The following is a 27,347-nucleotide window of genomic DNA, read 5'->3' as shown; positions in this document are numbered from 1 at the left end:
CAAAAAAGGCAAACATCATTCTGGAATGTATTAGCAGGAATGTTTTAAGCATCACACAAGTAATTCTCCCATTCCACCCTGCACTGATAAGGCTTCAGCTGGAGTATTGTGTCCAGTTTGGGGCACCACATTTCAGGAAAGATATGGACAAGTTGGAGAAAGTCCACAGAAGAGCTACAGATATGATTAAAGGTCTAGAAAATATGACCTATGATGAAAGCTTGAAAAAGCTGTGTTTGTTTAGTCTGGAGAAGAGAAGAGAAGAGAAGAGAAGAGAAGAGAAGAGAAGAGAAGAGAAGAGAAGAGAAGAGAAGAGAGCGGGGGGGCCGGGGTATGATAACAGTTTTCAAGTACATAAAAGGTTGTTACAAGGAGGAGGGTGAAAAATTGTTCTTGTTAACCTCTGAGGGTAGGACAAGAAGCAATGGACTTAAATTGCAGTAAGGGAGGTTTAGGTTGGACATAGGAAAAACTTCCTAACTGTCAAGGTAGTTAAGCACTGAAACAAATTGCCTAGGGAGGTTGTGGAATCTCCATCATTGGAGGTTTTTAAGAACCCGTTAGACAAACACCTGTTCTAGTTATTACATAGTCTTGCCCCGAGTGCAGGGGACTGGATTAAATGACCTGTTGAGGTCCCTTCCAGTCCTACATTTCTGTGATTCTTATTCACAATGCTAGCCAATTGGAAAATAGTAGACAACTTGTGTATGATAGATTCAGAGATAATCACGATTAAAATCACTGTAAAAAGCACATACAGACCTCAGTCCTCAACACCTGATCTCGCTGCTTTGCATTTCCTCAGCAGCTCAAAACAGCTGGAAAATTGCTCTAAAGGGGAAGCCAAAAATTTGCTCTGATAGGATTTATCTGGACTAGAATTTAAAAGTGGGTTATTAGAATGTGCAAAGTAACTTCTAAAACTTTGACATAGACAAGATAGTGTAGACTTTAACAAGTGTCAGCCTGTTAAGTTGAAGCTATGGGGAAACTTAGGATTCAATTTAACCAGCTAGCATGTGTTAATGTTGTACTGAAGGCAAACCCATAGAGGAATTCTTTCATAGCTTTGAGCCAGCATAGGCTCAGTCAATAAAATATAGAGTGAGTCTTCTCTTTTTCTGTTCTTTTCCATTTTAGTTAGACAATTATCTGTAAGGGTGGTGATTGAACTACTGGACACATAAATGGTATATTACCAATCGTAGTACTGATTGAAGGAGCTGACACATTTTGTAACCTGGGGAATTATTCTATACAACCACTTATGTTTTCATAGAGAATTTCTAAACTGCATCCAATAAAAAATATTGACTTGCACAAGATGGCTGAGATTTTCTAGGCTGCTTTAGGGGTCTGGATGCCCAATTCCCATTAGAAATTAATTCAGATCTGGTGCCCATATCCCTTAGTTAGCTTTGAAAATCCCACCTGATATGTGTGCTGTCTTGCAATGGCAATATCTTTTTTTCATTTTCTGTAGGATATGTAACAATTTAAGAACACTTTACCCAAATCCTTTTCACAGCACATTGTCCAAGCAATTCAGTTGTGTGCTGGGGATCTTCTCAGGAGCTGTGGGAGAATGGAATCCTTGCCATTTGCCAACCTACAGGGCAGCAATAGAACTGCCTTGCAGACACTACTCGATCAGCAGGGCTGGGGTAGCCTCTGTGCTGCATATGTCCCATATGTGTTAGAGAGGAGTCTCTTGGATCTGTATATTGCTTCCTTCCCCTCACCTGCCTCCAAATCTCTCCTCTGCAGAGGTGCTCTGAAAGCCACCACAGATCTGTGCTTCTCAATGCTCAGGAGATATACACACCCTCACATGGACTCCCCAGGTTCTGCCCCACCAGTCTCTGCTCAGCAGAACCTTGCTAGGGCCCGCCTTGCCTGGGGAGGAGACCACGATTTTCTCCTAAATTACAGACTGAAATGAATATGGTTGCCATACTGAAAAGGCTGAAATATATTTGTAATGGTACTGTCAGAGCCTGCAGGAATGGTACCATAGGGATTCTGAGCAGCCGATGCTTCAGCATCACCATTGGAAGCTCAAGCTGCGTTTCTACTGACGGACCCTCTGAAGCTAGAAACTGCAGGAAGTACCACCCTGCTGGACCTTAGTGGTGGTCCCTCACAGCCCACTGATGGGCTCATCTTGGTATATAAATCAGGAAGCCATCATGGGGAGCTGTCTTAGCAATGATGCAGACTACCTGCCTGCATCTCTTCTAAACCTTACCTTGATTGAACCTTGACTCTGGCTCCCAACCTGGCTCGACCCTGACTCTGCTACTTGCCTGCTGACTGTAATCTGGTACCTGACTCTGACTTCCAGGTATCCTGACCCAGCTTGGTTTGATCCTGACCCCACTACTCACCTCTTGGTGACATGATAACTGACTGGTGCACACAGGCCTCCCACAGCCCAGTGCTGACAGGAAATTGAAAAATTCTTGTCTAAGTGTCAAACTTTGCTTTCATTTCCAGGAAAAATATATATTGTATAGAGTACATGCCATGCAGTCCAACAGCTTTTGAACTAATTTTATATGGATTATCTAGGAAGATGCACTGTGAATAACTTTTTGAGTAAAATTATGGAGATCATGTCATGAGAAATTTAAACATATAGCAGATTGTTCATGCAAAGTTCATATTCCTTCATTTTACCAAATTTTTATACAATTTATTTGTTCTGAAGGATTATTAAAAACTTGCTGTTCATCTGAATTGAGACATTCTGCATGAACAGTAGCACAAGTACGTCACAATATGTTCAGAGAATTCAAAGACCTGAATGGTCCTTTACGCATAATTATTTCTTTTGCATGGATATGATTGCAGATGGGTTATCAGACTGAATGCCTTCTTTCTAATGACATAGAATAGAGAGATTATATATAGCTGCTTCAAAAATCAGCCATTCATTAAATGATGGAATTGTTTTTGAAGCCATAATATAGTAAGTAACAATTCTGTAATAGACAAAGCTTTGGTAATAAAAGCCTCATTTCTAGTATAATTACAGAGTTTACCAAGATGGCATGGGGCTAAAGAAGTTCCTGAGATAAGTGCCTTAGAATAATTCTCCGTTTTCAGAGGATTTTGAGATAATCTCCTAAATAACTTGCAATATAATTCAATAAGGGCACAAACACTCAAGCACATCTTAAGCAGAGCTCAGCTGAAGAGAGGAAATAATAATAAAAAAAGGGCAGCTAGTCATAGCCACTATGAACTTCCTTGCTTTGCAGACTCATCATTGTCTGTAAAGCCAAACACGGTTCCTAGGCCAGGGTCAGGGTTTAGTGGGACTGAGTCAAAAGTGCAAAAGTGAGATCCTCATTCCATTTTTTCACCAATCTCCACCATTTGCCATCTTCTCCTTAATTATTTTTAACAAACTTGTTTAATAAGCATTTGTCAAAATGATGTTTTTAATTCCTGTAACAGTTCTGTAACCATTATAATAAATTTTGATCATTTTCTTTTATATTCAAATATATCTTACCAGAAGATCAAAGGCGAAGTAACAAAAGTAGGGGCAACAATGCAGGTGGGTGAGTGAGTAACTGAGGTATAGAGGGGCAGCAGGTAAGGCCAGTAAGAAGCTTCAAAAGTATCCTGTCCATTATAGCTTCCACTCTAGGAATCTGGTTGTTGAAGTAATTAGTACACAGCATCAATGCATACTCCACTCCCCCATATTCTCACTCTCTTAGCAGTCAGCCTCATTCTCTTAGCAGTCAACCTCATCATGACTTATGCCACTCATGCTTCAGTCACTTTTTCCACAGAAACCACCATTTGTCACCTGCAAAAATCCACCTACCCACTCACTTTCCCAGGTTGGCCACCCCCCACACTTATGCAGATCACTTACTTTTCAAGTCACCTCACACATACCACCACCATTACCTCTTATCTCACTCTTCAGATTCCTGTCTCTGTAAAACCAAGGGTATCGTCTCTCCTTTTTATCATAGGACTGGGGAGAAGAAACCAGGAGTAGGAAGGCCTGGGATTGTCTATCAGGCATGCTGAGAAAACTGAGGTAAAGGCTGTCCTTTCTCTCTTCTCTCCTTGCCCAGGGAGGAGAATGACCTAAGGGTTTAGTCAGGCAGTGGGCATGTAATACTTGATGCCAGTGACTTTCTATCTCTCTTACCAGGTCCAGGCTCATACCCTATTAGTCTGTTACAAACCAGGGAAAGTGTAAGGAAAATGGAAGGGCCAGGCTGGAAGAGGATTCAGCTTGATTTGCTCTGCTTCTGCTTGTATGACATGGCACTCGTCAGAAGCTACCTAAAGCCAGTTTTGGCCACTTTTCAAACTTGTCAGAAGTTAATATGCAAATGAGAGTCTCCTATGATATCTAATTTGAAATATAAGTGAGATATTAGACTACATGTCTTACACTTCAAAGTGGTGTATGTTATCAGGAACTAAAGAGCTCTGATAGATTATGAAATGCTGAGTGGTCCAAAGATTATTGAGACAGTGATTGGGATATACGACATTTCCAATGGGCAAATCCTAGACTTGTAGGGCTAAGTTTGTTCTGGTGGGAGATCCATCACAAAAACTAAACAAAACAAAAAACACCTAAAAATGATGTTAAAAAGAAACTATTAAAGTTTACAAAGGTAGATTTTAACACTAGAGGGAGCTGTAATCACACAGAATAATATGTTTAACTTTTAACCCAGAATAATGGTAATATTTTTCTTTTTTTGATAACAGGATGTATGAAGAAACTCATAGGATTCCAAAGATTTCTGGCAAAAGTTATTTATGTGATAAGGTATGTTATTCTGACCGGGCCAATGGATAAGCAGTTTATTAAACTTGTTTTCTTTCTTTCTCTCTTTCTAAAATATATTCAGTCTATAGTAATTGTCTTTACATAAAATCATTTGAAATTTGAAAACAAGCAAGCTGAATGGACAAGCTAGTTTTGTGTGTTTATACAAAATAACAGGAGTGACAGCATCTGCTGTAGTTAAAGTTTTTTTAAAAATCATTCCAACCCTATTTTCAGTCTCCCATAAATATCTGAAACTTTAATCTTTCAGGTTGAAATTTTCCAAGCTTGGTCCCTATCCTAGGGTGAATGTTTGAAGAAAAACAGTGGAATGTTTGAAGACAAACAATACAGTTGAGTACAAGGAGAATGTAAAAATCTTGCTTCCTTTTTTAAAATAAACACACTTTCTAATAACCACAGTCAAGGTGGAAGGCAGCACCACTACACCAATAGATATTATATATCTCTCCTGGAAATTATTATACTTTGTCCTTGAAATATACAGAGAGTATAGCTCTATTCCTGCAGTTGGATCCAGGCAGTTAGATCTTTGTCTGCACTGACTTTGCTGGCCTATGATCTCAGTGGTGCTCCAAGAATCCATTTGCAAGACTGTAACCCATATTTCATATAGTTCAGTCTATATAAATATATGAGGGGTAAAGACCTTTCAGGGAGTTCAAGGATGCCCTCCTTTGGGAATTTATTTATTTATTTTTGTACCTGACATTTGGTTCAATCTGCTCCATTCCAAAGACAAACTAATAACTCTTCAGACTTTTTTTAATGAGCTCCACGGAAAAAAGGTATCTCTGGCAAACAAGAGGTGGGCTCCAACGGAGGCAGTGAAGTCATGCCAAATCTCCCTTCTGTTTGATTATGGAGTTTTAATGAGGAGCACCCCCTGTAGCACATCACCAGTGTTGTTTTGGAAGTGAATATGTGGTGAAATTATACCGCTAACATTAGAAAAATGAGTCTTAAAGTGAGGGTTCAGTGTCTAGACAACTTGAAAACACTGATGGAGGAAACCCAACAAACTCAATACATCTATTAGAGCTGGACACAGCACAACAAGGGATGAAACATAATCAAACATGAATATAGTATATTTTTGGTGTCATAGGCTGTCACGTAATAGCAACCTCTATGTTCATGAATTTTTTATTCATTCTTTCAGAGGTCTTCCAGAGGGAGAACCAATTGGATACTAGACTAACAAAAAAAATAGTAACCAGACTCCAATGACCTGTTTAACCCTGAATGTGAGGGATGAAAAGCAGCAGCCTTCTTGTATAGGACAGTGCTTCAGGTATGGAAACACTTTCTTCTGTTGGTTCTTGCTTTCTTTCCTTCTGAGTTAATAGATCACTAACAAAAATTGTCAAGACACTGAGTTGATCATGTTATCTAGATAAGACTTTGTTCCATCAGTTTTAGAAACAGATACGTTATTAGAACCACAATAGCTTATTTTTGTCATAAATACTTAACATAAATCTAAATAAGTTGAAAATGTAATTTAAAAGTCATATTATCTTAAATGAGAATGAGATATGTAATTGTTTACCAATATTTCACTCATCTTTTTAAATATTGTGTCAGCTTTCATGGAAGTAAACAATATTCTCCTTTCTTTATTCCGTTGAAACAAAAATATTTCATTCTAAAAACAGGGTTCTAATGTATCTCAGTGATAGGGTATAGGATCTGGTACTGAAATAGGAACTGTGCCTATCTTTATCTTTGTTAATAAAGAAACTTTAACTTGCTCTAGAAAACTGGATTTGACTGTTTTTAATCATCTAAATCTATTATTATTATGATCATATTTTTATAGGATAACTAAGAGTAAGTAGGCAAAACTCCCATTGATTACAACTGAAGGATGATCAGGATGACTTTGTTAGTGTCTCAAAGTTTGCACAGCTGATCAAGTTCTTGAAAATGTAGTGACAATAACAAAATATTAAAAACAGTGCTTTGTGAGAAAGTACAAATTATGTTAGTTTGCTGTCCTTTAAAGTAAGATCCATCTTAATTTACCATTGGTTTTTGCCTCTGCTGTGGTGCAATGTATCCAGCTTAGGGTAATGGAATTTTTAAATCGTGTTGTAGGTCAGTGACTTTATATTGTTGTCTGGTTAAGAGAGGTTTGATAATGTCAGTGGGCCTTATCCTTCTCCCATTGACTCGAGCATGAGCAGGATGGGTCCCAATGTTAGTGTCATGTTAAACATGTTACAGCCATATGATTCTTAACAAATAGAACTGTAATGCAGCTAGTAAATTAATATTTTAGGCCTGAAATAACATATTCCTAATGGTTAAATTTTTTAGTATGTTCAATTCATTTAATGGGTACTTTTGCACCATGACATTTATTTCAGCTGGATGTTTGAATTTCAGTAATTCACAGGATCTTGAACCTTGCTTTTATTAATTTGAATAAGAAGTCATGAAAAGAAATAATAAATGTAAATAATGTTTCCTTAAGGAAATCAAATAGGTTTTGCCAAAATTACATAGTTTAGTTTACTTTTGTGTGTAATCTTGTGTAACCTTTTGACCAACATGATGGTTGGTTTTTTTGGGGCGGGGGGTTTGTTTGTTTTTAATGGCATGCTTGCTCTTATTTTACAACTGAATACAGATAAAGAGTTTGAATTTGTTACAAAGCTGAATCTGAACCAAAATGCGGCCTAGTAAATAATATATGAATAAAGGCCAGATAATGTTTCTAGCTCAGCAGTGAGAAGAGAGAAATGGCAGAGTAGTAGTTTTAGTTTACACACTAATCTTTTAGTTCTCAGAAATGTTTATCTCCAAAGCATGCCCACAACTCACTGTAGATATTTCTTATGGTTATAGTCTGCTGTGATCAGAGCTTTGTTGTGGCTGTTCTGTTGTCAAAGAGGCAGATCTTTCCCTCAACACCAAATCCAAGTATAGGTGCCAACAGCATATAAAGAAAGTCTTCAGGTAACAGGAGCATTCCTCCTCATATGCTGCGAAGTGGTAGTGGAGCCCCTCTGTGGATGGTAGTTTGGCGGCCAATTCCACCTGCAGGAGGAATGAGGTAATGGCTGATTGATCTGCATAGCAGTGCATCCAGTGACTAGTCTACATTTAACCTTCATTCATGCCATGCAACTGAGGGGCCCTGTAACAAATTTATCACAGACTTCTTATAGTATAATAATTCTGGCAGAATTCATAAGACACAACCATGACATCTGAAGGTGAGACCCTACTTTCACTTCAGCTTTTCACACATATAAGATTACTATAGAAGGTTAATTGTATAATATAGTCCATTGGGCTCAGTCCTTGGCCTCTGGTCTAGTCACTTTGTGCTGCTCAGGAAGCAAAAAGTGGTCAGAAATCTGCTCTAAAAAGGGTGGCTTGGGTGATATAAAGCTAGCATCCCATTGAAAGAAGCCAATGCTTTTAGTGGAAGGTTCAATTATACTTGTAGGACTTGAAAGAGAAGGGGAAAACAAACTAAACAATTATCCTGAAATGTCCTTTTACTCTGTTCAGGCCTGATTCTGCATGCATTGAAGTTAATGGGAATTTTGCTAATAATTTAATTGAGAGCAGGATCAGGCATTTTATTTGGGACATTCGGCACCTAACCCAACCATTTTTATTTTGGGGGGGCCATTTTGAAAATCACTTTAAAATAATGTATTTTGGGGGAGAGGAAGGGTCTGTGGCTTTTTTGGAAAGGTATATGCTTTTTCAAATTTACTTACATGTAAAATAGTTTAGAAAGTAACTTTACAAACTAATTAAACCTTATTCAAATTAACAATAAGAAATATTATCCCTACATCTGCAATCCCTGTTGTTCTTTTTTTCCCCCTCAGTAGTCTTGGTAATGCACAGATAAGATGGATGAACAAAGGCAACGGGCTTTATCCACATCAGGAGAAGCACTATATGAAATTCTGGCTCTGGAGAAGGGGGCAACACATGAAGAAATTAAGAAATCTTACAGGTATTTAAGAAATGTCTAAAACACAGGCAACAAAAATTTTTTATGTCACAACAGCATAGGTTTTATCGTGCTGCAATATTATATGTACTGTCCAGGCAACAGATCCTAGAAAAAGCAGTTATTCAAAGAAGTGTAAATCAGGAGTAACTGCACTGAAGTCCATTGTTGCATGTTTGAATTTAATAATGATTTGAGATCGTCAAATAACAGGCTCAAATGTAATTATTTAATCAAAGATTAATACAGCATTATACAGAATACAGAAAGAATAGATACATTACTACCTTTGGTGCAAGGTAAAGAGATGGCCTCTGTGTCTCTCTTCCCTGTAACTGGTGAGATGTTGGCAATCTAATCTGCACTCCAAAGTAACTTCCCAACCTTCTATCCTTTTATAGGGTGTGAGACAAACTCCATTTTGGAGGGGAAAATACTTTCCCATCCTTATTTTTATCATATAGTCTGTTTTCCTAATTACTAATGGAATGTCTTTTATGGTCCACAGTTTACCTGACTGATGAGCAAAAAGGAATCTTTAATCTGGTCATAAGTACTAACCGCTATGACAATTGACAGTTCTTAATGAGTTAAAAACATCCTTCAATGGGGTCATTATTTCATCCATTACAGAACCCATCTGCATTAAGAAGTATCCCTTATCAATCATTCGGTTTTGCTTATAACATACTTGTGCAGATGCTTTTTCATTAGTTTGGGGGGTCTCTTCCCTGGACACCTGGACTGCATTGAAGTCAGAGTAAATAGGGTTAAAAGATTACACGCATTCCGTTATTGAGTTCATTTTCCCGTCACCCATTAGTTTCAACTGAAAGATAAAGAATGTTTTAGTTTCAATAGATGTAGGACACTAAACGTATCAATACACAACATAAAAAGGATTTTGGGTAGCATATAAAAGAATTACAAGAGTTTATCATACAAAATCATTAAAAAGTTAATATTTACTAACACTAGGGAGTTACATGGTGTAAATTGGGGTGTAAAAGTGAGAGTAAAATCAGGCCCTCCAACGTCAATAACTTACTGTATGGCCAAAATGTTCAAAAATAGTCTTTTATTGGACCAACTTCTATGGGTGAGAGAGACAAGCTTTTGAGCTACACAGAGATCTTCCTCAGGTCTGGGAAAGGTACTCAGAGAGTCACAGATAAATATAAGATCAAACAGAGAGTTTAGCATAAGTAGTTATCACATATGCAAAGGGACCATTCAGGGTGAAGTGGCCTCTTAACACCCCTGCAGGTACAGGACAAAAAGCGGGGTTAGTGGGTTACAGATTGTTGTAATAAGCCATAAATAAATAAGACTATGGTCTTAATAAAGACACTGGATTGGGCCAGGAACCCATCCTCGCAAGACTCTTCCTGGAACACTCATTGCCTGCCAAGAGTGGATGGCCACCTCCAGAGCCTGTGCCAGGTCTGTTGAGGCTATCCCCTGAAAGACTTTTGCCAAGCCATGAAGCGGTGCCGCTCCCAACCACCACACAGCCGCAAGGGATCTGTTTAGCCTCCCAGTAGTGGTATCACCGGCAGAAGAAGGTCTGCAGCTGGTATTGATGCCCACAGCTCATACTTCAATGAATCGAGAGATCCTGTGGTACTATTATCGAAGGCCTCTGCAAAAGCCTATGCTGTCAAGAGGAAAGCCTACAATGATTTCCCTGATACCACCATCCCTGGACTTGGGCTACCTCTCATCAATCCCAAATGGATCTGCCCCTCCATTGTCAGAAGTATCTGGCTCTTCTTCAGACTTGGAGGTGAGGTCACTTATATCCCATTCAGGACAGGGAGCGTACCCATCCCCACAAAAGCTTTGGGAGCATGGGCCATGCAGCAACCTCAGCTTTGGCCTCCTTCTAAGGGTCAATGGTCCAGCCTAGGATGGGTTTCCAGCCCATACCAATGGCATTCTGGACATCATGGGGCCTCCTCCCGCCAGCTAAGACCTCCCCTCAACCGTCCTGCTTGCTATCATGGAGAATGCACCCGAGACATCAGCATCAAGAGCATCATTCCCTGGTACCTGGTACTGAGACCAGTACCAAGCAGTTTCTGGCAGTTTCTCCACCACAAGTCATATACCAACCACCACCTCAGATGCCTGTTGCTTTCTTGTTCTTGTCACCAGATGAGGCTATTGAGCTGTCAAGTGACTCACAGCTGCGAAAGGACCACAGGGCTTATCAAGATCTTTTGAGAAGGGTGGCCTCGCTATTTAACAGTCAGGCAGAAGAGGTGTGTGAAAACTCTCACAAGTTGGTGGACATTCTGGTATCGGCAACCCCCAGTCAGGGTGGCTCTGCCAATTAATGAAGCCATCCTGGAGCCAGTCAAGGATCTTTGGCAGACACCCTCTTCCTTGCGCCCCACAGTAAATCAAGCTGAGAGGAGGTACTTTGTGCTCTCTAAGAGGTATGAACATTTTTACTCTCATCTCCCCCCCTCCAGTTCTCTTGTGGTGGCAGCTGCCAATGAGTGGGAAAGACATGGACAACAAGCATTGACACCGAAAGGCAAAGACTCAGAGACTGGATCTGTTTGGTTGCAAACTTTATTCCTCAGGGAGTCTACAACTCAGATTTGCAAACCAAAAGCCATTCCTGAGTCACTATGATTTCACCCTCTGGGAGAACATTATAAAATTTAAGGCCAGTTACCAGAGAACTGTAGATAGGAGTTTGCAGTAATGGCTGAAGAGCATAAGCTGGTCACTAGGACTGCTCTCCAGGGCAGTATGGATAGTACAGACTTGGCTGCTTGAATCATGGCATCAGCTATTGTTATGAGAAGGTATTCATGGTTGCTGTCACCTGGGCTACCCCTAGATGTCCAACAGACTATCCAGGACCTCCCTTTTGAAGGTCCCTTGCTTCTTTTTGGGAAAAAATGGATGACAGCCTTCATAGCCTTAAGGATTCCAGGGTGACACTCAAATCCCTTGGAATTTATATCCCGCCCATGAAAAGAAAGTGGTTTCATCCACAGCAGCCATACAGTCACCAAGTTTTTGCTCCCTGATCCCAAGATCTGCTAAGAAAAAAGGGCAGGGATTATGGAAGGCACCCTCCAATGTCTGCCTCTTCAGCATCAGTGGCTCATCCTGTCCAGTCATCTCATCCAAACAGGCATTTTGATGGGGTTGGTTGAAGGCAATGTACCAGTTCCCATAGTTCCATCAATTTCCCACCTTTTGTTTACCAATCACTTGTTCCACTTCCTAGGTGTTTGGATTTACCTGACATCAAACCGGGAGGGTGAGGAGGTGGTGGTGCGGGGGGTGGTCTTAAGCATGATGTAACTGGGATATGACATCCAGTTCATTTCTACCCCCCTTTCCCCATCCCTCTTCAGGGACCACACACACAAGATTGCCCTTCAACAGGAGGTCCAGTCTCTTCTTCAGGCAGGGGCCACAGAAGAAGTCCAGTGGTACTTCAGGGGAAAGGCTTCTATTCCTGCTACTTCCTCGTTCCTGAGGCAAAAGGAGGCCTCAGGCCTATTTTAGATCTAAGAAAGTTTAACAAATTCCTGAAGAAAATAAAATTCCACGTTATTACCCTAGCTTCCATTATTCTTTCCCTGGAACAGGGGGACTAGTTCGCTGCCTTCGACTTAAAGGACACTTACTTCCATGTCACAATACACCATGACCATTGGAATTTTCTCAGATTTGTGGTGAATGGTTGCCATTATCAGTTCACAGTGCTTCTGTTTGGTCTGCCAGCTGCTCCTTGGCTGTTCACGAAGTGCATGGTGGTGATGGCAGCGCATCTACAAAAATTAGGTGTCCGTGTGTTCCTGTACCTGACTGGTTGATCAGAGGTCAGGCCAAGGCTCCAGTCCTATCCAGCATATCCACCATCCTGTCCACATACAATGCACTGGGACTCCTATGTAAATTGGGACAAATCACTCCTGAAACCAGTACAGACAATAGAGTTCACTGGAACTCCTCGAAGGCCAAGGCCTTTCTGTTGCAAACTAGGTTCAAAACGTTATGGGATCTAGGTCTGTGGCCGAAAGCATACCCTCTCACCCCGGCATGCAGGTGCGTCAGTCTCCTGAGTCACATGACAGCTATGTAGTTCAGCATGCAGGCTGCATCTCAGAAAGCTGCAGACATGGCTAGCATCAGCGTATGCCCCAAGTCACCACCGTGTGTAAAAAGTGGTTTGAGTGTCAGCTTCTTTTAAAATATATGAACAAATTACAGAGGTGTTTCCTGTGTTTTATTAAGAAAGGATAGAAATGTCTCATGGTTACGTCACAATGGAACAAGATTTTGAGAATCAATTTCTTGACACCTTTAACAATTGCTTCTTGCCAAGTAAATCTACAGCAAGGAAGAGAAGAGACTATTCTTGACTTAGTTCTAAGTAACACAGAGAAATTAATTAATTAATTTTTTTTCTATCATCAGTACCCAGGGCATACATTTAGGACTACATTCTCCCCTCAGTCCACAGCCCATTGATCCCAGTGGGAGGTTTGCACAAAAATCAAGACTAGAATATAGCTCTTATTTAATACCTACATTTTTAGTTATCATTTTTATTATTTGTTCAGTACTTTATTGTCTCCACATCGCTCAGTGAAAAACTACCCTCACCTTTAGGGTCACCACTGTCACTTCTTGTTTCTCTTCTTTCCCCATCTGCTTGTCTCTCTTTCTCTCTCTTTTCCTTTTGTGTGTGTTTCCTCTACTCTTCCCTCTACATTTCCTTACCATCAGGGCTTAATTTCTCCCCGAGTATTTCCCAGAACGCTGGGGCTTCTGCCCCAGGGGGCATGCCAGGGTTCCGGGCTTCTGCCCTGCAGAGCGCACCGGGGTTCCCGCACATTTACAAATATTTACCAGCTTCAGGCAAACATTACTGCATTGGTTTTTGCATTGTGTGTTTGAGTGGGGTGGGACATGGGATAAGTATCTGTGAATCCATCTGTCTCACCACACAGTGAATCTATGCATTTGATAGTGATGACCCAAATCAATACTATATTATGTGATGTGGGTCAACACGCACTGGAACACCCTGTGTGACCCTGTGGGGATTTGGGAGTTGTGAGTAGCAGAAAAACACGGGCAATATGGTTCCTAAAAGTGTCATGGACACTGGGTATGGAGACACAAAAGGGTGAAATCCTGATTCCATTAAGTCAGTGGCAAAACTCTCATTGACTTCAGTGAGGCCAGGATTTCACCCATAGTCCCTACATGGATGGTTCTAGACTTGGCAAATCTGAGATCTGTGTGGTTTATGGGGCCAAAAAACATTGTGATTGGGGTCCTAGTGTGGAGCCAGCTGTGATCACTCAATTAGGGTGAACTGCAAAGAATGGGGCAGACAATCCCCATAACGCTGGTGGATATTCCAACACTTAGATTTACCAAGACAGCATAAAACAGCTTCTTTATTACCTTACTGGTTACTCAGAAGTCCAAACAACACAGTTCTCTTAAAGTGATCCAGCCTCAGGCCTCCATCCAGGTACCCACATCAAATATGATGAAAATTTCTGTAAATCTTATTTCATCATATAAAAGAAAAGTTTCTACCAGTCCCAAAGGATTGGACACATTACCTCCCAGGTTAATGAATGTTTGAGATCTTACCCAAATACACGCTACAGCCAATTCCTATTAACTAAACTAAAATTTATTAAAACACAAAAGAGAGAGTATGGTTAAAATATCAATACACATACAGACATGAGTTCAATTTATTAAGGTTCAGATTCATAGCAGAGATAGTGAGCTTCGAAGTTGCAAAGAGTTCCTTTAGAATTCAGTTCATAGGTCATAGTCCAATGTCCAAATCTCATATTCAGAGTGTACCAGCATAACTGGGACCTCAGTCTTGCGACTCAAACTTCCCCTGATGAAATCTAAGCAGATCTGAGATGACAGAATCAGGACCCAAGGATTTTTTATACAATTTCATGTCTTCTGACAAGTTGGAATTCCTTGGGGAACAAAAGGTAGTTAATAGGATGACCTTGAAGGAGGTCCATCACCAGTACTTAGCTATACAAATTAACATAAGGTCATTTGCTTGTTCCTCTACCATTCACAGTACATTTCAAAGAGAGATGAATACTGAGATATCCCGTGTTTACAATTTATTTACATGATAGGATGTTCTTTTGACCTCTGAATTATTAGAATACAGCATAGGCAGGGACAGTTGATTACATTGTCCACTCTACTCATACATATGTAAATACACAAAAACACTAACATTATCTCCCCACATGTCTTTTGTGGGTTACTTATTTTGCAGGATGTTTAACCCTTTCTAGCCGTGCGTCACAACCATATTAATTCCAAAGCTGAGTGGAAGCCTTTCCTCCTGAGGGTACAAAGCTGAATAAACTCCTTGGGTAGGAACTCCAGTCTCCAAAGTGTTTTTTCCCCCTCAGGCAAGGAATGATTCACATATGGTGGATAAGGATGTTAGTTTAATTACAGGGTCCAGATCATTATACATAATAATGAATATCTGTGAAACCAGAAAAAACTAGGGGGAAATTGCATGGCAGTCGCCCATCTGGTCTGCAAAAAGCAAAGCCCTTCCACAAGTCCCCTCCACTGACTTCTATCAAAACTATAATTAAAATGCCATTTGTAATTTACATTCATTTCTATGAATGAAATATAATTTGTGTAATTGTTTTATTATCTGGGATTTGTTTTATTAACAGAAAAATACATATCTTCCAAGCATGGCTTGTATAAAGTTTATTTAAACACAAAATCTACAGCATTTTCATACAACAATCAGTATGTTACACTTAGGTTTTTATTAATATTCCCCGCATTTTTTCTCTGCTGATTAGGGTAATAGAATGCTGCAGAAGGCATTCAGATCCATCTAACTGACACATTAGTATTCTGTTAGTTATTCAAAATGTTTAATCAGGCTGAGAGCCCACCGAGAATATCATTCTTGTACTCAGGGATGTGGAATAAAGCCATCACAACATTGTTACATTAAAAACCTGTGAAATGTAATGAAACTGCAAGGCACTTTACTCACAGTTTTTCAGACCACTTCACTAGAGCTTGTGTAACTATTGTCACTGTATGTCAGATGCCTCATAAAAACAAATTGTTTCAAAAACCCTTTACACCTTCTTTGTGCTTTGAAAAGAGGAACCTGGCTTATGCTACCATGACTCAGATACCACACTAATGCGAATTTTGGTTTCATAAGAACCATTAAAATTCCAGATTGCATTAGGGTTATGGAGTAGCAGCCATGTTAGTCTGTATTCGCAAAAAGAAAAGGAGGACTTGTGGCACCTTAGAGACTAACAAATTTAGTTGAGCATAAGCTTCTGTGAGCTACACGAAAGCTTATGTTCAAATAAATTTGTTAGTCTCTAAGGTGCCACAAGTCTTCCTTTTCTTATTAGGGTTATAGGTTTGTCTTGCGGGAAAAAGTCAAGAATTAAGAAGACCCATCTCAGACTGTTCTAGACCAATAAAACTGGGATGTGTTTTAATTAAATTGTAAGAAATAATAAGCCATATTCATTGCATAAGAATAGTATGTACAAAGTCAAAGATAGTTTACCATCACTCATCTGGTAGACCTTTTACTGAACAACAATGTACATGATGCAATATATTACTGTGGTTGTAAAGTGACTTTTTTAAGGCATTTGACTTAGTGGTGCATGACATTCTCATTACAAATTTAGTCCTAAAAATATCAATGAAACACACATTAAATGGATTAAAAGCTGGCTAACTGACAGATTTCAAAAAGTAGTTGTCAATGGGAAATCACTGAATGCTAGTGTTTCTGCAGGGAACAGTTCTAAGTCTGATACTATTCCACATTTTATCAGTGATCTGAAAATAAATATAAAATCCCTGCTGGTAAAATGTGCAGATGACACAAAGACTAGCAAAGTGGAAACTAATGACGAAGATAAGGCAGTCATATGAAGTGTGGTAAACTGGACCCATTCAAACAAAATATGTTTTAATATAACAGAGTACAAGGTCATACCAACAGGAACAGAGAAGTCAGGCCAGACCTACATGCTGGAAAGCAGCGACCCTGAAAAGGATTATGGGGTCAGAGTGGACAAACAACTCTATATTATATATTATATGTAGCCCGCATATATTAGTCAACACATCATACCTGCTGTAGTCAGCTACTTTTAGTCACTCACATGTGACAATATGATTCAGTCTCATTTTTGCTGGTAACACATGGCCATCTTCTCCCTTATGCTGAGTATCCCATCACTGGCCTATCATGTGATGTTTAACACTCCCATCTACTCTTGCTACTCAGAGAGGTGACAATTTTTGGAAGGGTCTCCAAGCAAAAAGTTGAAGTGAGGCCCCATGTCATTTCTTCCCATCCCCTGCCACTCTGTCTCTTTCCACTATTCTTCCTGGATGTGTGCACCACATGCATGCTTTCAGATTCCACTCACACCCCAATCTCAGTGCATACACCTGCGCACCAATCCCACATCATCACTATAAGCAAAAACACACAACCCTACACCATTAGCATCCACACCAACCTCCATATGTAATCAATAGAGTTAGCTGCACTTTCTTTATTTTATACAAATTAGGGCCTGATCCTCCAATTAACTCCACATGAGGAGACACCTGCACACATGCAGAGAGTCAATTCTAGATCAGGGTTTAGCTGTGGTAGCCTTCAGCTGGACAAAATAAAGATGTCACTGTGCATGAATGAAGTCTCTACCCCATTTTTACTCTTCTAAAATATTCACGGTGGGGGGACCAGTGGGGGGGAAGGATGAGAATGTCCACAGCTTAGACTTTTGACATCCTGGGTGAACAGACCTATAAGGTCAAATTCAGTGCTGACTTATACCCAATGTACTCCCATTGATGTCATAACCGCTTATGTAATTAATGTAATTTATTATATACATTTGACATAATACATTTTGGCCCCAGAAGTCATCAAATGACTTGTATAGCAAACCTCATGTTGTTGTTGTTTTTACATTTAACTTTCTGGAAAGGAAACATTCTTTAGTCCCAGAAGGGGAGAGTTGTCATGGAAGAATGCAAAGTGAGGTGGATTTTATTTTGCACTGAACATAAATAAGGATGGTAAAACTGACAGTGGTGCTTTACCCATCTTTATTAGTAATTACAGGAAAACAGAGACTGCTTCTGAATAAAGTGGAAATGTCAGAGGGATTCACATTTAATGGAATAGTTGTAAATACTTGCAAGATAAAATGATGAGTCAGGCTCTTAGATTTCTTTTAATTAAACTTATCTTATGCTAATTGTTTCATGAGTCCAAAAACCTGCTGTTGAACTAGTCTTCAGTGCAGTGTAAAAAACCAGCAATACCTGATTGTAAGTTTCTTGCCATTATTAATTAAATTGGTATTCACCATAATGACACCGCCTAGGGGAAAATTTCGTTTTAATAAACATGACATAGGTACCGCTCCATGATTTTCTTTGCAATTTAGCATCAGCTAATTTACCAGGGAAATAAAGAGTTAGAAAGGTTTCTAATTAAAAAGAACTTGTTTATATTTCTGGGGTCTAGGGTAGACACTAAAACAAATATTTTTTAAACAAATCATGGGATATTTCATTTAGAACAGACATTGAGGCTTGGCTTCCATAATGGCTACGAAGTCACTTGTGGTTAGTGGTTACCTTATTTTCCAGGGTGTTTTCTTCTTAATTGTGAAGAAATATGATTTTGGTGAAAGGAGCCAGATTGATAGCCCTGAATATTGAGATCTCCTTCTGATTATCTACGGGACAGTTACAGCACAGACATTGGCTGAGAAAGCTTCTGCACATGGTCCTGCCAATGTAACTCTACCCTGACCTACAGTTAGGGAGGAGAAGACAGATTAATCCCAATGCCCATTCATATTCCTGGTGACATGGAAATTCACACTAAGATCTTGGAAAGAGTTTTTCACCAAGTTTTTCAATATTTTTAGATTCTGGTCCTTCAGTAGCTATCACATACATAGGCACCAACTTCTGCTGGCGCTGGTGGGTGCTCGGCCCCCCTTTCCCCAGCTGCGTCCTGACTCCACCCCTGCCCCACCTCCTCCCGTCCCTGCCCAGCCCCCATTCCAACCCCTTCCCCAAATCCCCGCCTCTTCCCTGCCTCCTCCCCTGAGTGCGCCACATTCCTGCTCCTCCCCACTCCCTTCCAGAGCTTGTTACGCTGCAAAACAGCTGTTTCACGGCGGCAAGCACTGGGAGAAGGAGCGGGGACGTGACACACTCGGGGAGGAGGCAGAGGTGCAGTGAGCTGGGGTGGGGTGGGGGGTGGGGAGCTTGGCTGCTGGTGGGTGTAGAGCACCCACCAATTTTTCCCCATGGGTGCGCCAGCCCCAGCGTCTATGACCACATAAGTAATAAAGCCCAGATTGTAACCCTTCCTGTGTGTCTGTACAGGTTAATTAGAGGGTGTAAGGAGACCCCTTCTTCTCTGGGCTTCCTACCTATATTCATGGGTTGCAGCTCTGAAGGAGTAAAAGGCAGGTACTCCAGCACAATCACACTTTCCACGTGCATCGCTATTTCAACGACAAAGCAACAAAAGCAGGGCTGATCAAAACTGCATTTTATACAAAAATTTTCCACAAAGCAAAATGCACTGCAAGAGTGTGGAAAGTTTCAATGTTTCCTTACAATGCCGAAAACCAAAATATTTCAATTCAAAATGATGCAGCTCTGTCTCAGGGGAGTTGTGGTCTTGGTGCCTTTTGCTCCTGTTCTCCTCTAAAAGATGGACTCCCTGGGAGACAGCCATACTCCACAATGCATCACTTTCTGTCCTCTCTGGAGGGGTGGGAAGAGGATGCAACACAAGAGTACCAGGCCAACATGCATCATGGGAGATGTAGTCTGGCCAGAGATCTCAGTCCCTAGTGGAGAATGGGAGCATAGGGCACCCAGGACTATAACTCCTATGAACACTGCAGTGACATTTTAAATTGAATTATTTCAGGTTTTAGTCAAAATGTTTTGTAGAAAAGTTGAAAATTTTGTGGAAATATATCCTATTTTCTCAGCAGTTCTAAATGCAAACCCATTCTTTCCTTCTCATAGCTCCTGAACACTAAATAATAGGGGTACATTATAGGAGTCCCGAGCCATGGTGCATCTTGGGCGATGTAATCTATTCACAGATTTTAGGTTTTGTGCTGGTCTAGTCTGAACGTCTCTTTTGAAAGGACCATGTAATGTGACTGTTTTATGTTTAGTGAACTGCAAAGTAAATAGTTGTCTTAGACTAGGAAATAAGTTATCAGCATTTAGGCAAAGTAGCTATTTGACCATCCATCTGCACTAGTAAATTAATTGCAGTGAATACATTTTATCTAAATCAAGAGTCAAAATCTGTCTGAGTCTGTGCTGATATGGAAGGCAGAGGGAGGTGGTGAAAGGAGAATCCTTCATCCCTCTGAAGTCAGAAGAAATGTTTTCCAAATAAGGGCTCCGGGACTCAGCCCTTAATTTGTATAATTTTGCTTAAGGAATACAGGGAGGGCGGGAATGTCTACAGATATATTAGTGCAAAAACCATGGAAGCCAATAAAGTGTTTAGTGTTATTCGTCTAACCAGCCATCAATTTCCAAGAAATACCTCAGTCAATATTAATCTTAATAGCCTGGGCCTTTTTCCACCACTTAACAAAAAAGACCAGATCCCATACGCAACCTAAGTTCTTAGACACCACGGAATGTCATTAGACATGTAAAGTCAGCCTGTTTATTCAGTCTACATATGTTATGCAGACAAAACCACACAGGATCATTTCAGGGGACAAGACAAGATGTCACGTTTATTATAACACAATTTGATCTATAACCACTAGCTAATACCTAATACTTATACACACACACACACACACACACACACACACACACACACCCCAAATGTTCTGCAGCTGCTGTATAGTTACCTGTCCTGAATGTAGCTTGAGTTCGTGGCTTGGGTTCGTAGCTTGTGGCGGCTAACTGGCCAGGAAAGCTGGGCACAAGGAAGAGCTGGGTCTCTGTTGGGCATGCACCGATGCCCTTCCATGTTGGCAGCAGAATGTTACCCTCCAAAATCTTCCATCTCATCCATCCTTTTTGTAGGCTTTAGTTTGAATCCAGATTCTATAGGACTTGCTGTGTCATGCTGCCTCTGGGTTCAGTGTGATTGATCACCCGTCAATTGCAGACATGACTTTCAGCCTGGGACCTGGCTTTGTTGTTCCTTCAGTTGTACCTTTGTTCTTTTCTTTTCAGGGTGGACTCTTCTTGCTTTGTCAGGGCTGTTGTCTGAATCTTCAGCTGTTGGTGTTGACACTTTATTTCATCAGGACGGGTTGAGGCTGGAGGTTGATTCCATCATCCATCCATACCTCATTCAAACATCTAAACTAAACGAATAAGGTTTTTGCAAAATGAAGGTTGCAGCAGGCTTTTACAAAATGGATTGAGCTTTTTAAAATGAGTTTGAGTTACAATATGGACAAGTATAATGAATGGCAAACAGTGAGCAGAAGTTACAATGTTGAAATAGTGCAAGTTTCAGTGATTTAAGCAGCAATTGGATTGAAAGTGAAACTTACAAGGGCAGCTGGCTGAACAGCTATGGCTCTTAACAAGCATCTTAATTGTCAATTAGCTAGTTATTGGGGTGACCGGTTTTATGAATGAATGTTTCATTCATAAAACTTTACTTATGAACAATTTCATTTATCAGTTCTACACATATTTCAGTGTTTAATATTATTTAATACTATGTTTAAGTATAGGATGCATAGTCTACTAAATACCGTTAAACATGAGACATTAATGATATTAAAGGCATGATTTTAAAAATATATTTAAGGCATGCAAGAGGAGATATTAGTAAGTTAAAGGTATAACACTAAATTCCCCACTGGTATAAATGCCAGCAGAAGTGTGTTCACAGGCTTATGTCAGTATGAAAGGTGACAGAGTGCCTCCAGGCCAGCAACTGTACTCCAAAACAAGGGTTGGCCAGTGGAAATAGGCTGTATTGTCTCCTGATGGCGACTTTACAGTGCAGCTCCTGTGGAAAATAAAGCTGCACTCCAGCCTCAGTGTAAATTGAGGGAGGAGCACTGCCTGCACTCTAATGGAGACATCTCTCCTTTGGCACAGTTAGGCTGACCAGATGTCCCAATATTAGGAGCTTTGTCTTATATAGGCAATTATATACCTCTCTCTGAAAGACAAGTGTCCTGATTTTTCACACTTGCTATCTGGTCACCCTAGATGCAGTGGGCTTTCTAAGCTCCAGGGACACCCTGGGAGTGTATTTTACAGCTCCCTGTACCCGCCTTACTGAACTTGGTTTGTAGATTAGAATCATGTAATTTAACAAGACATAAATCACTTTTATTACCACAAGAGGGCACCTCCTGTCACTTAATAATTGTACTAAGGAAACGACTTGTGTCAGTCCCTCAAAAGGGAGTACAGTCTTCCAAAATACAAAGCAGATATAAACATGAGCAAAACAAAAATACTGTCTCTGAAACCCCTTTACTTGAGTCATGAATGGGACCCAGTTATCATGTCAACAGACTTGATATATATAGTAACTTTGATACCAGTATGTGCAGTATGAGCTCTGCAGCAGTATGATCTTGGCATGGGGAGAGCTCCCTGTAGGTCTCACTTCTTTCCCCACCAATTCCTTAAAATCTCTCTATAGCATCTCTGAAGCTGCTGTGTACCTCAAAAATATAACCAGCTCATGTTAACTTTTAGAAGTGCAACTCTTGGAAGTCACAGTTTCAGGGTTGACTGCACCTTTGACAGCCCCCAGGCTCCAGTCTTCTTTGAGGACATCAACTTAAAGGTTTTAGGCTTCCTAGTAATCCCCTCTCTTGGGTAAAAACTAATGTCTCCTTACCTCCAGGCTGGGGGGTTAGGCTTGCAGTCCCTCTGCAGCTCACTGTGACATCATTTACCCAGTCTGTCCAGCAGCTGTGGTTAAGTTTTCTCCAGGGGCTACAACAGTGTATACCAGTTACCAACCAGTCTTCACAAAGCAAAATACATTTATTGTTAGGACAAAAGCATTAAAGAGAAAATGTACAAAAAAATACCATAAAAGTTCCTATATACATGTTAAAAGGTTACCAGAGGTCACCCATCAGCCTTATGGGGCCCAGGTAGGCCAAGGTCCTTCCAACTTTTCTGCAAAGGTTGTTGAGGCCCTCCGTGGACAAAATGTCCTTTCCACTTTCTGAATCATAAAGAAGGCGTGGTGTCAGTTTAAACACAGCCTTTTTAAACCAAAAGCCCTTTCTTTGTCTGTTGGTCTGTGGAACATCCAGCTTGACCATGTACATGCAAACCACACCAGAGGGAGATAACTCTCTAGAGTTGTTTACAGTTTCAGCAACTATCCTTAATCACCCCCACTATTTTTAGGTCCTGGAGGAGCAGTGGTAATCCTCCCCCGCTGCAGTTGCATACAGTCCCTGGCGCACAGTGATACATTAAACCATTCATAAACTTAATACAATATGGTCCCCCAAAGATACTGCATATGGTTCTAGTATCTGTCAGAGTGACATCAAAGTGAGAGGAAAATACTTCGCTTAAATATTTTATGCATTCTTCCTGTTTGGAAATATATCTGGTATTTAAATACCATGGTGTTGGGTGCAGTAGAAATAGAAAGACAGAGCCAAGTGCTGTCCCAGCAGTGACATAAATAAAGTTATTAGAGAGACAAGATGGGGAGGTAATATCTTTTATTGAACCAACTTCTGTTGCTGAGAGAGGCAAGCTTTCAAGCTCACACAGACCTCTTTTTCAGCCCAGACCTCGAAAGCTTCTCTGTTTCACCAACAGAAGTTGGTCTAATAATAGATGTTACCTCACCCACCTTGTCTCTCTAATATCCGGGGGACAACCCAGCTACAACACTGCCTGAAGAAAGATAGGTAACTAGCTCAGCTCTTTGCTAGCACAGCTGGTATTATGCATGGAACGTTGTAAAGGTACTTCCTGTAGAAAGCCTTAGATTGTTGATTTGATTCTAGCTTGAAGGAGAATTGAGGGTTTTTTGCTTTCAGGTCCTGGTATCGGATACAATAACAGGAACAATATAAGAACCTGAACAGAATAGTTAGAAACATATAGAAAATTACATGTGCATGAATCTTCCACTGAGAGGCCTGGGGAAGTTTCTAGCTAATTCTACAGTGAAGCAGAGAGAAAATTTAGGAATAAAACTGTGTTCATTATTCCTTCTTCAGTATAAGAAGACAGTGGTTCTTTCTGTAATTCAGCCTGTGATCGTGAGTAGATGACAAAGTTGTAAAAAAGCCCGAGCCCTGTCTATGCTATCATTGTGGTCAATGGTATTTCTCCAGAATTTCTCACTGGTGTAAATGAGATCAGAATCTGGCCCAGTGCATGCATGTTGAGCTGTAAACATGTGGACACTCCAGTTACCCTATTACCACCTCTATCATATACTAGAAAGGTTAGTGTTTACATTTTTATGAATGTACCATCTTCTATTTAGACATAGTAACATGGTATTCAGTACTTGCACTTATCTAATTTCATTTGGTATTGACATCAGACACTGTCTCCAGACTTACACTGCATTTCCCATGAGATCATAGTAACAGTGTTAAATCCATTTCAAGGGAATAAGGGAAAGTGTAACACTGTGTAAAAGCTTATATGAAGAGAAATAGCTGAAGCATAGGTTCAGTAGCTACTTGACAGCAATCTGGAGCTTCAGAAGTTTCAAAAATTGTTGGGGTTTTTATTAAAAGCATCAAATGAGATCAGTCCACTTTAAAGACCAACCCCCTGCAATTTCATTATTTTAAAAACAAGGGGCCCAATTCACAATTGCTCTACACCTTTAGCCATTTACATCAGAGCAAGGTGGATGTAAAATGCTACCAGATCCAAACAGTAGCATTTTACACCCAGTCTGCACCGGTGTAAAAGATTGCATATGGTATAGGCAATGGTGAATCAGGTCCAAAGATTGCTTTTGCCTGGAGCTTGGCAAAAGGATATTTGAAACTGACTCTGTTCAAAACCACTGTTGCTTTCCAATTCTGTACTTCAGAAGGATACTCCCATTCTATTGGAGCGCCTGAATTTCTTTTACTTCACCATTGTTAGGGTTTCTGAAAACCTAGCTGCTGTATATAATACCTTGAGGTATCTATTGATCCATGAGATCATCCCAAAGTATTTCCCTTCCTTTAAGGAAGGTAGTTTTGAGGGAATAAACGAGTTGATATATTTGCTTTAAAACTGACATATTAAAATCATTGTTGGAGAGAAGAATAAGCATCTGTGTTTTTAGCATGTATCAATTTTCTGCCTAGAGGGTTTTGTAACTGACAAGGTAGAATCATAGAATATCAGGGTTGGCAGGCACCTCAGGAGGTCATCTAGTCCAACCCACTGCTCAAATAAAATATAAAACATAGACTCAGCCTTAACTACAGCAGTCTCATGTTAAGGGAAGAGTTCTTTTTTCTCTCACATTAGAGCGATACTTAAGAGCCTCACAAAACTTCCTCTGACTTCAGTGGAAGCAAGACTGGGCTTGTAATCGCTACAGTTAAAGAAAAATTATGCCCCTTTTCCTCAGATGGAAAGTCAAAAAGTTTGAGAGGTAAGAAGCCCATGTCATTATGAATTAACCGTAAGGTGTATTTTAAGAGTGGCTTTTGCCACTGACTGCAATGGGACCAGCATTTTACCCTAAAGGTAAAATAACTCCAAGTGTTACAAATGTCAATATAGCCATGTGAATGAGCTCTACTGAGGAAAGGACGTTTATTTAATATTTATCCCTATTTAGGAGAATATTTATTATTTTTCTTTCAAAAACTCTCCTATTCACCTTGCTGCCCTCTTTCAAATCGGTCATAGACACCTACCTCTTTCTGTCATCTTTGCACCATTAGCCATTATCAGTTGCTATAGAGCCCTACACTGGCATCCTCGCATTTAGCTCCCGCTACAGTAAAGCTGTAACTAACAAGACTCAGGCCAGACCTTCTCCTCAAAACAAAAATGCATCAACTAAAATATTTTGTAAATATTTATAGCAAACGCTCTTTTCCTTTTCTTCCTTTCTTTCATGTTTAAGAAAATTGGCTCTGAAATATCATCCTGACAAGAATCCCGACAATCCAGAGGCTGCTGAAACATTTAAAGAGATCAACAATGCTCATGCGATACTGACTGATCAGTCCAAGAGAAACATATACGATAAGTATGGATCATTAGGGCTATATGTGGCAGAACAATTTGGAGAAGAAAATGTTAATGCATACTTCATGCTTTCAAGCTGGTGGGCAAAGGTGAGTGGGTAAAATAAAATGCTCTGTTCTTTTTTTAAAAATGTACTGAGCAAGCTAGGAAATCATGCAGTCTTCTAACCTAGTTTGGCCCTGGTCCTGCAAAGTGTTCCATGTGACTGGATCTTTACACTCATGTGGAGTCCTATGAGAGCCCCTGGGGCTCTGCATGGGACTAGGGGTCCCCCGATGCAGAACAATTTTGAGGATCAGGGCCTTAAATCATAGCAGCTTAATTAAATGATGGCATGTCTTGAATGATTAGAAACTGGCAAAAATATAATTAAGCACCTCTCCAGAAAAGTGCTAATGAAGGATTTTTCCTTTTTCCTTTAATTTACTAAATAATTAAATACACTTCATGTCTGGTAACACTTAGAGGCATAAATTATATTTGAAACTGGAGCTCCAGGTTAATTTTGATTTTCTTTTCAGTAATGACTAAATAAAAATGACTCATTGCTCAAAAATGAGAAGTCCTACTTGTGTGACAACCAGCTAATAAGTTACCGTACAAATTTAGCCATGTTCTTTGCTATATATAGCACACAGCATACGTAAGCAATAATAATACATAACACAGTGTGTGATTATGGTGTCATATACGTACACTTTGGGTACATTGTGAGGGGGCAGGGGAAAGGAAGTGGAAGAAGAGGTGAGAACTGCGGAGTGGAGGAAGAGAGAAGGAAAGGAAGAGCATGATACCTCAAGTCAGCAAATTGAATGAGGAAAAACCCCGGGTGGGGGTTCTGATGACATAAGAGCTCGGTTCATTTGGTTTATTATGTAATTGTAATCTTTTGATATTTATGTATATATTGCAAACCCTAGCATTGCAATCAGTGTGTCAGTGAATGTAACAAGCCTATGACATCACAAATGTGGAAAATCCCACGCTTCAGATGTTATTCTTACTGCTATTTCCTGCAACAAAATGTTGGGGCAGCAAAGAGTCCATTGGAATAAATAGAAAAATTATCTTTATGTGAACCAAATACACTGTGATGAGAAGAGAAATGACAGATCTGATTTAGGAACATGGACATCTCCATCCTGGAGCAGAACAGTGGCATCCATCTAGCCCAGTATCCTGTTTCCAACAGTGGTCAGTGCAAGGTCA

General features: G+C 40.1%; 1 protein-coding gene across 2 annotated transcripts in view; it reads left to right on the top strand.

The window, feature by feature from the left end:
* Window positions 1–4,049: 4,049 nt before the first annotated feature.
* The window catches only part of DNAJC5B (DnaJ heat shock protein family (Hsp40) member C5 beta), a 34,156-nt gene continuing 10,858 nt past the window's right edge, over window positions 4,050–27,347 (top strand). The window contains exons 1-6 of one of the 2 annotated variants that reach the window (XM_074943065.1): window positions 4,050–4,066; window positions 4,756–4,816; window positions 5,088–5,169; window positions 6,000–6,131; window positions 8,692–8,822; window positions 26,014–26,227. In XM_074943065.1, coding sequence (XP_074799166.1) covers window positions 8,716–8,822; window positions 26,014–26,227 — 321 coding nt within the window. In that variant the 5' untranslated portion in view covers window positions 4,050–4,066; window positions 4,756–4,816; window positions 5,088–5,169; window positions 6,000–6,131; window positions 8,692–8,715. Of the gene's footprint in view, window positions 4,067–4,755; window positions 4,817–5,087; window positions 5,170–5,999; window positions 6,132–7,865; window positions 7,899–8,691; window positions 8,823–26,013; window positions 26,228–27,347 lie in introns of those variants that run through there. The other variant, XM_074943066.1, reaches the window with a different exon arrangement.

The sequence above is a fragment of the Natator depressus genome, chromosome 2 (assembly GCF_965152275.1).
Source record: "Natator depressus isolate rNatDep1 chromosome 2, rNatDep2.hap1, whole genome shotgun sequence".
NCBI classification, from domain to species: Eukaryota; Metazoa; Chordata; order Testudines; family Cheloniidae; genus Natator; species Natator depressus.
Note: the sequence above shows the minus strand (reverse complement) of the source record. Positions and strands in the feature narration are given on the sequence as shown.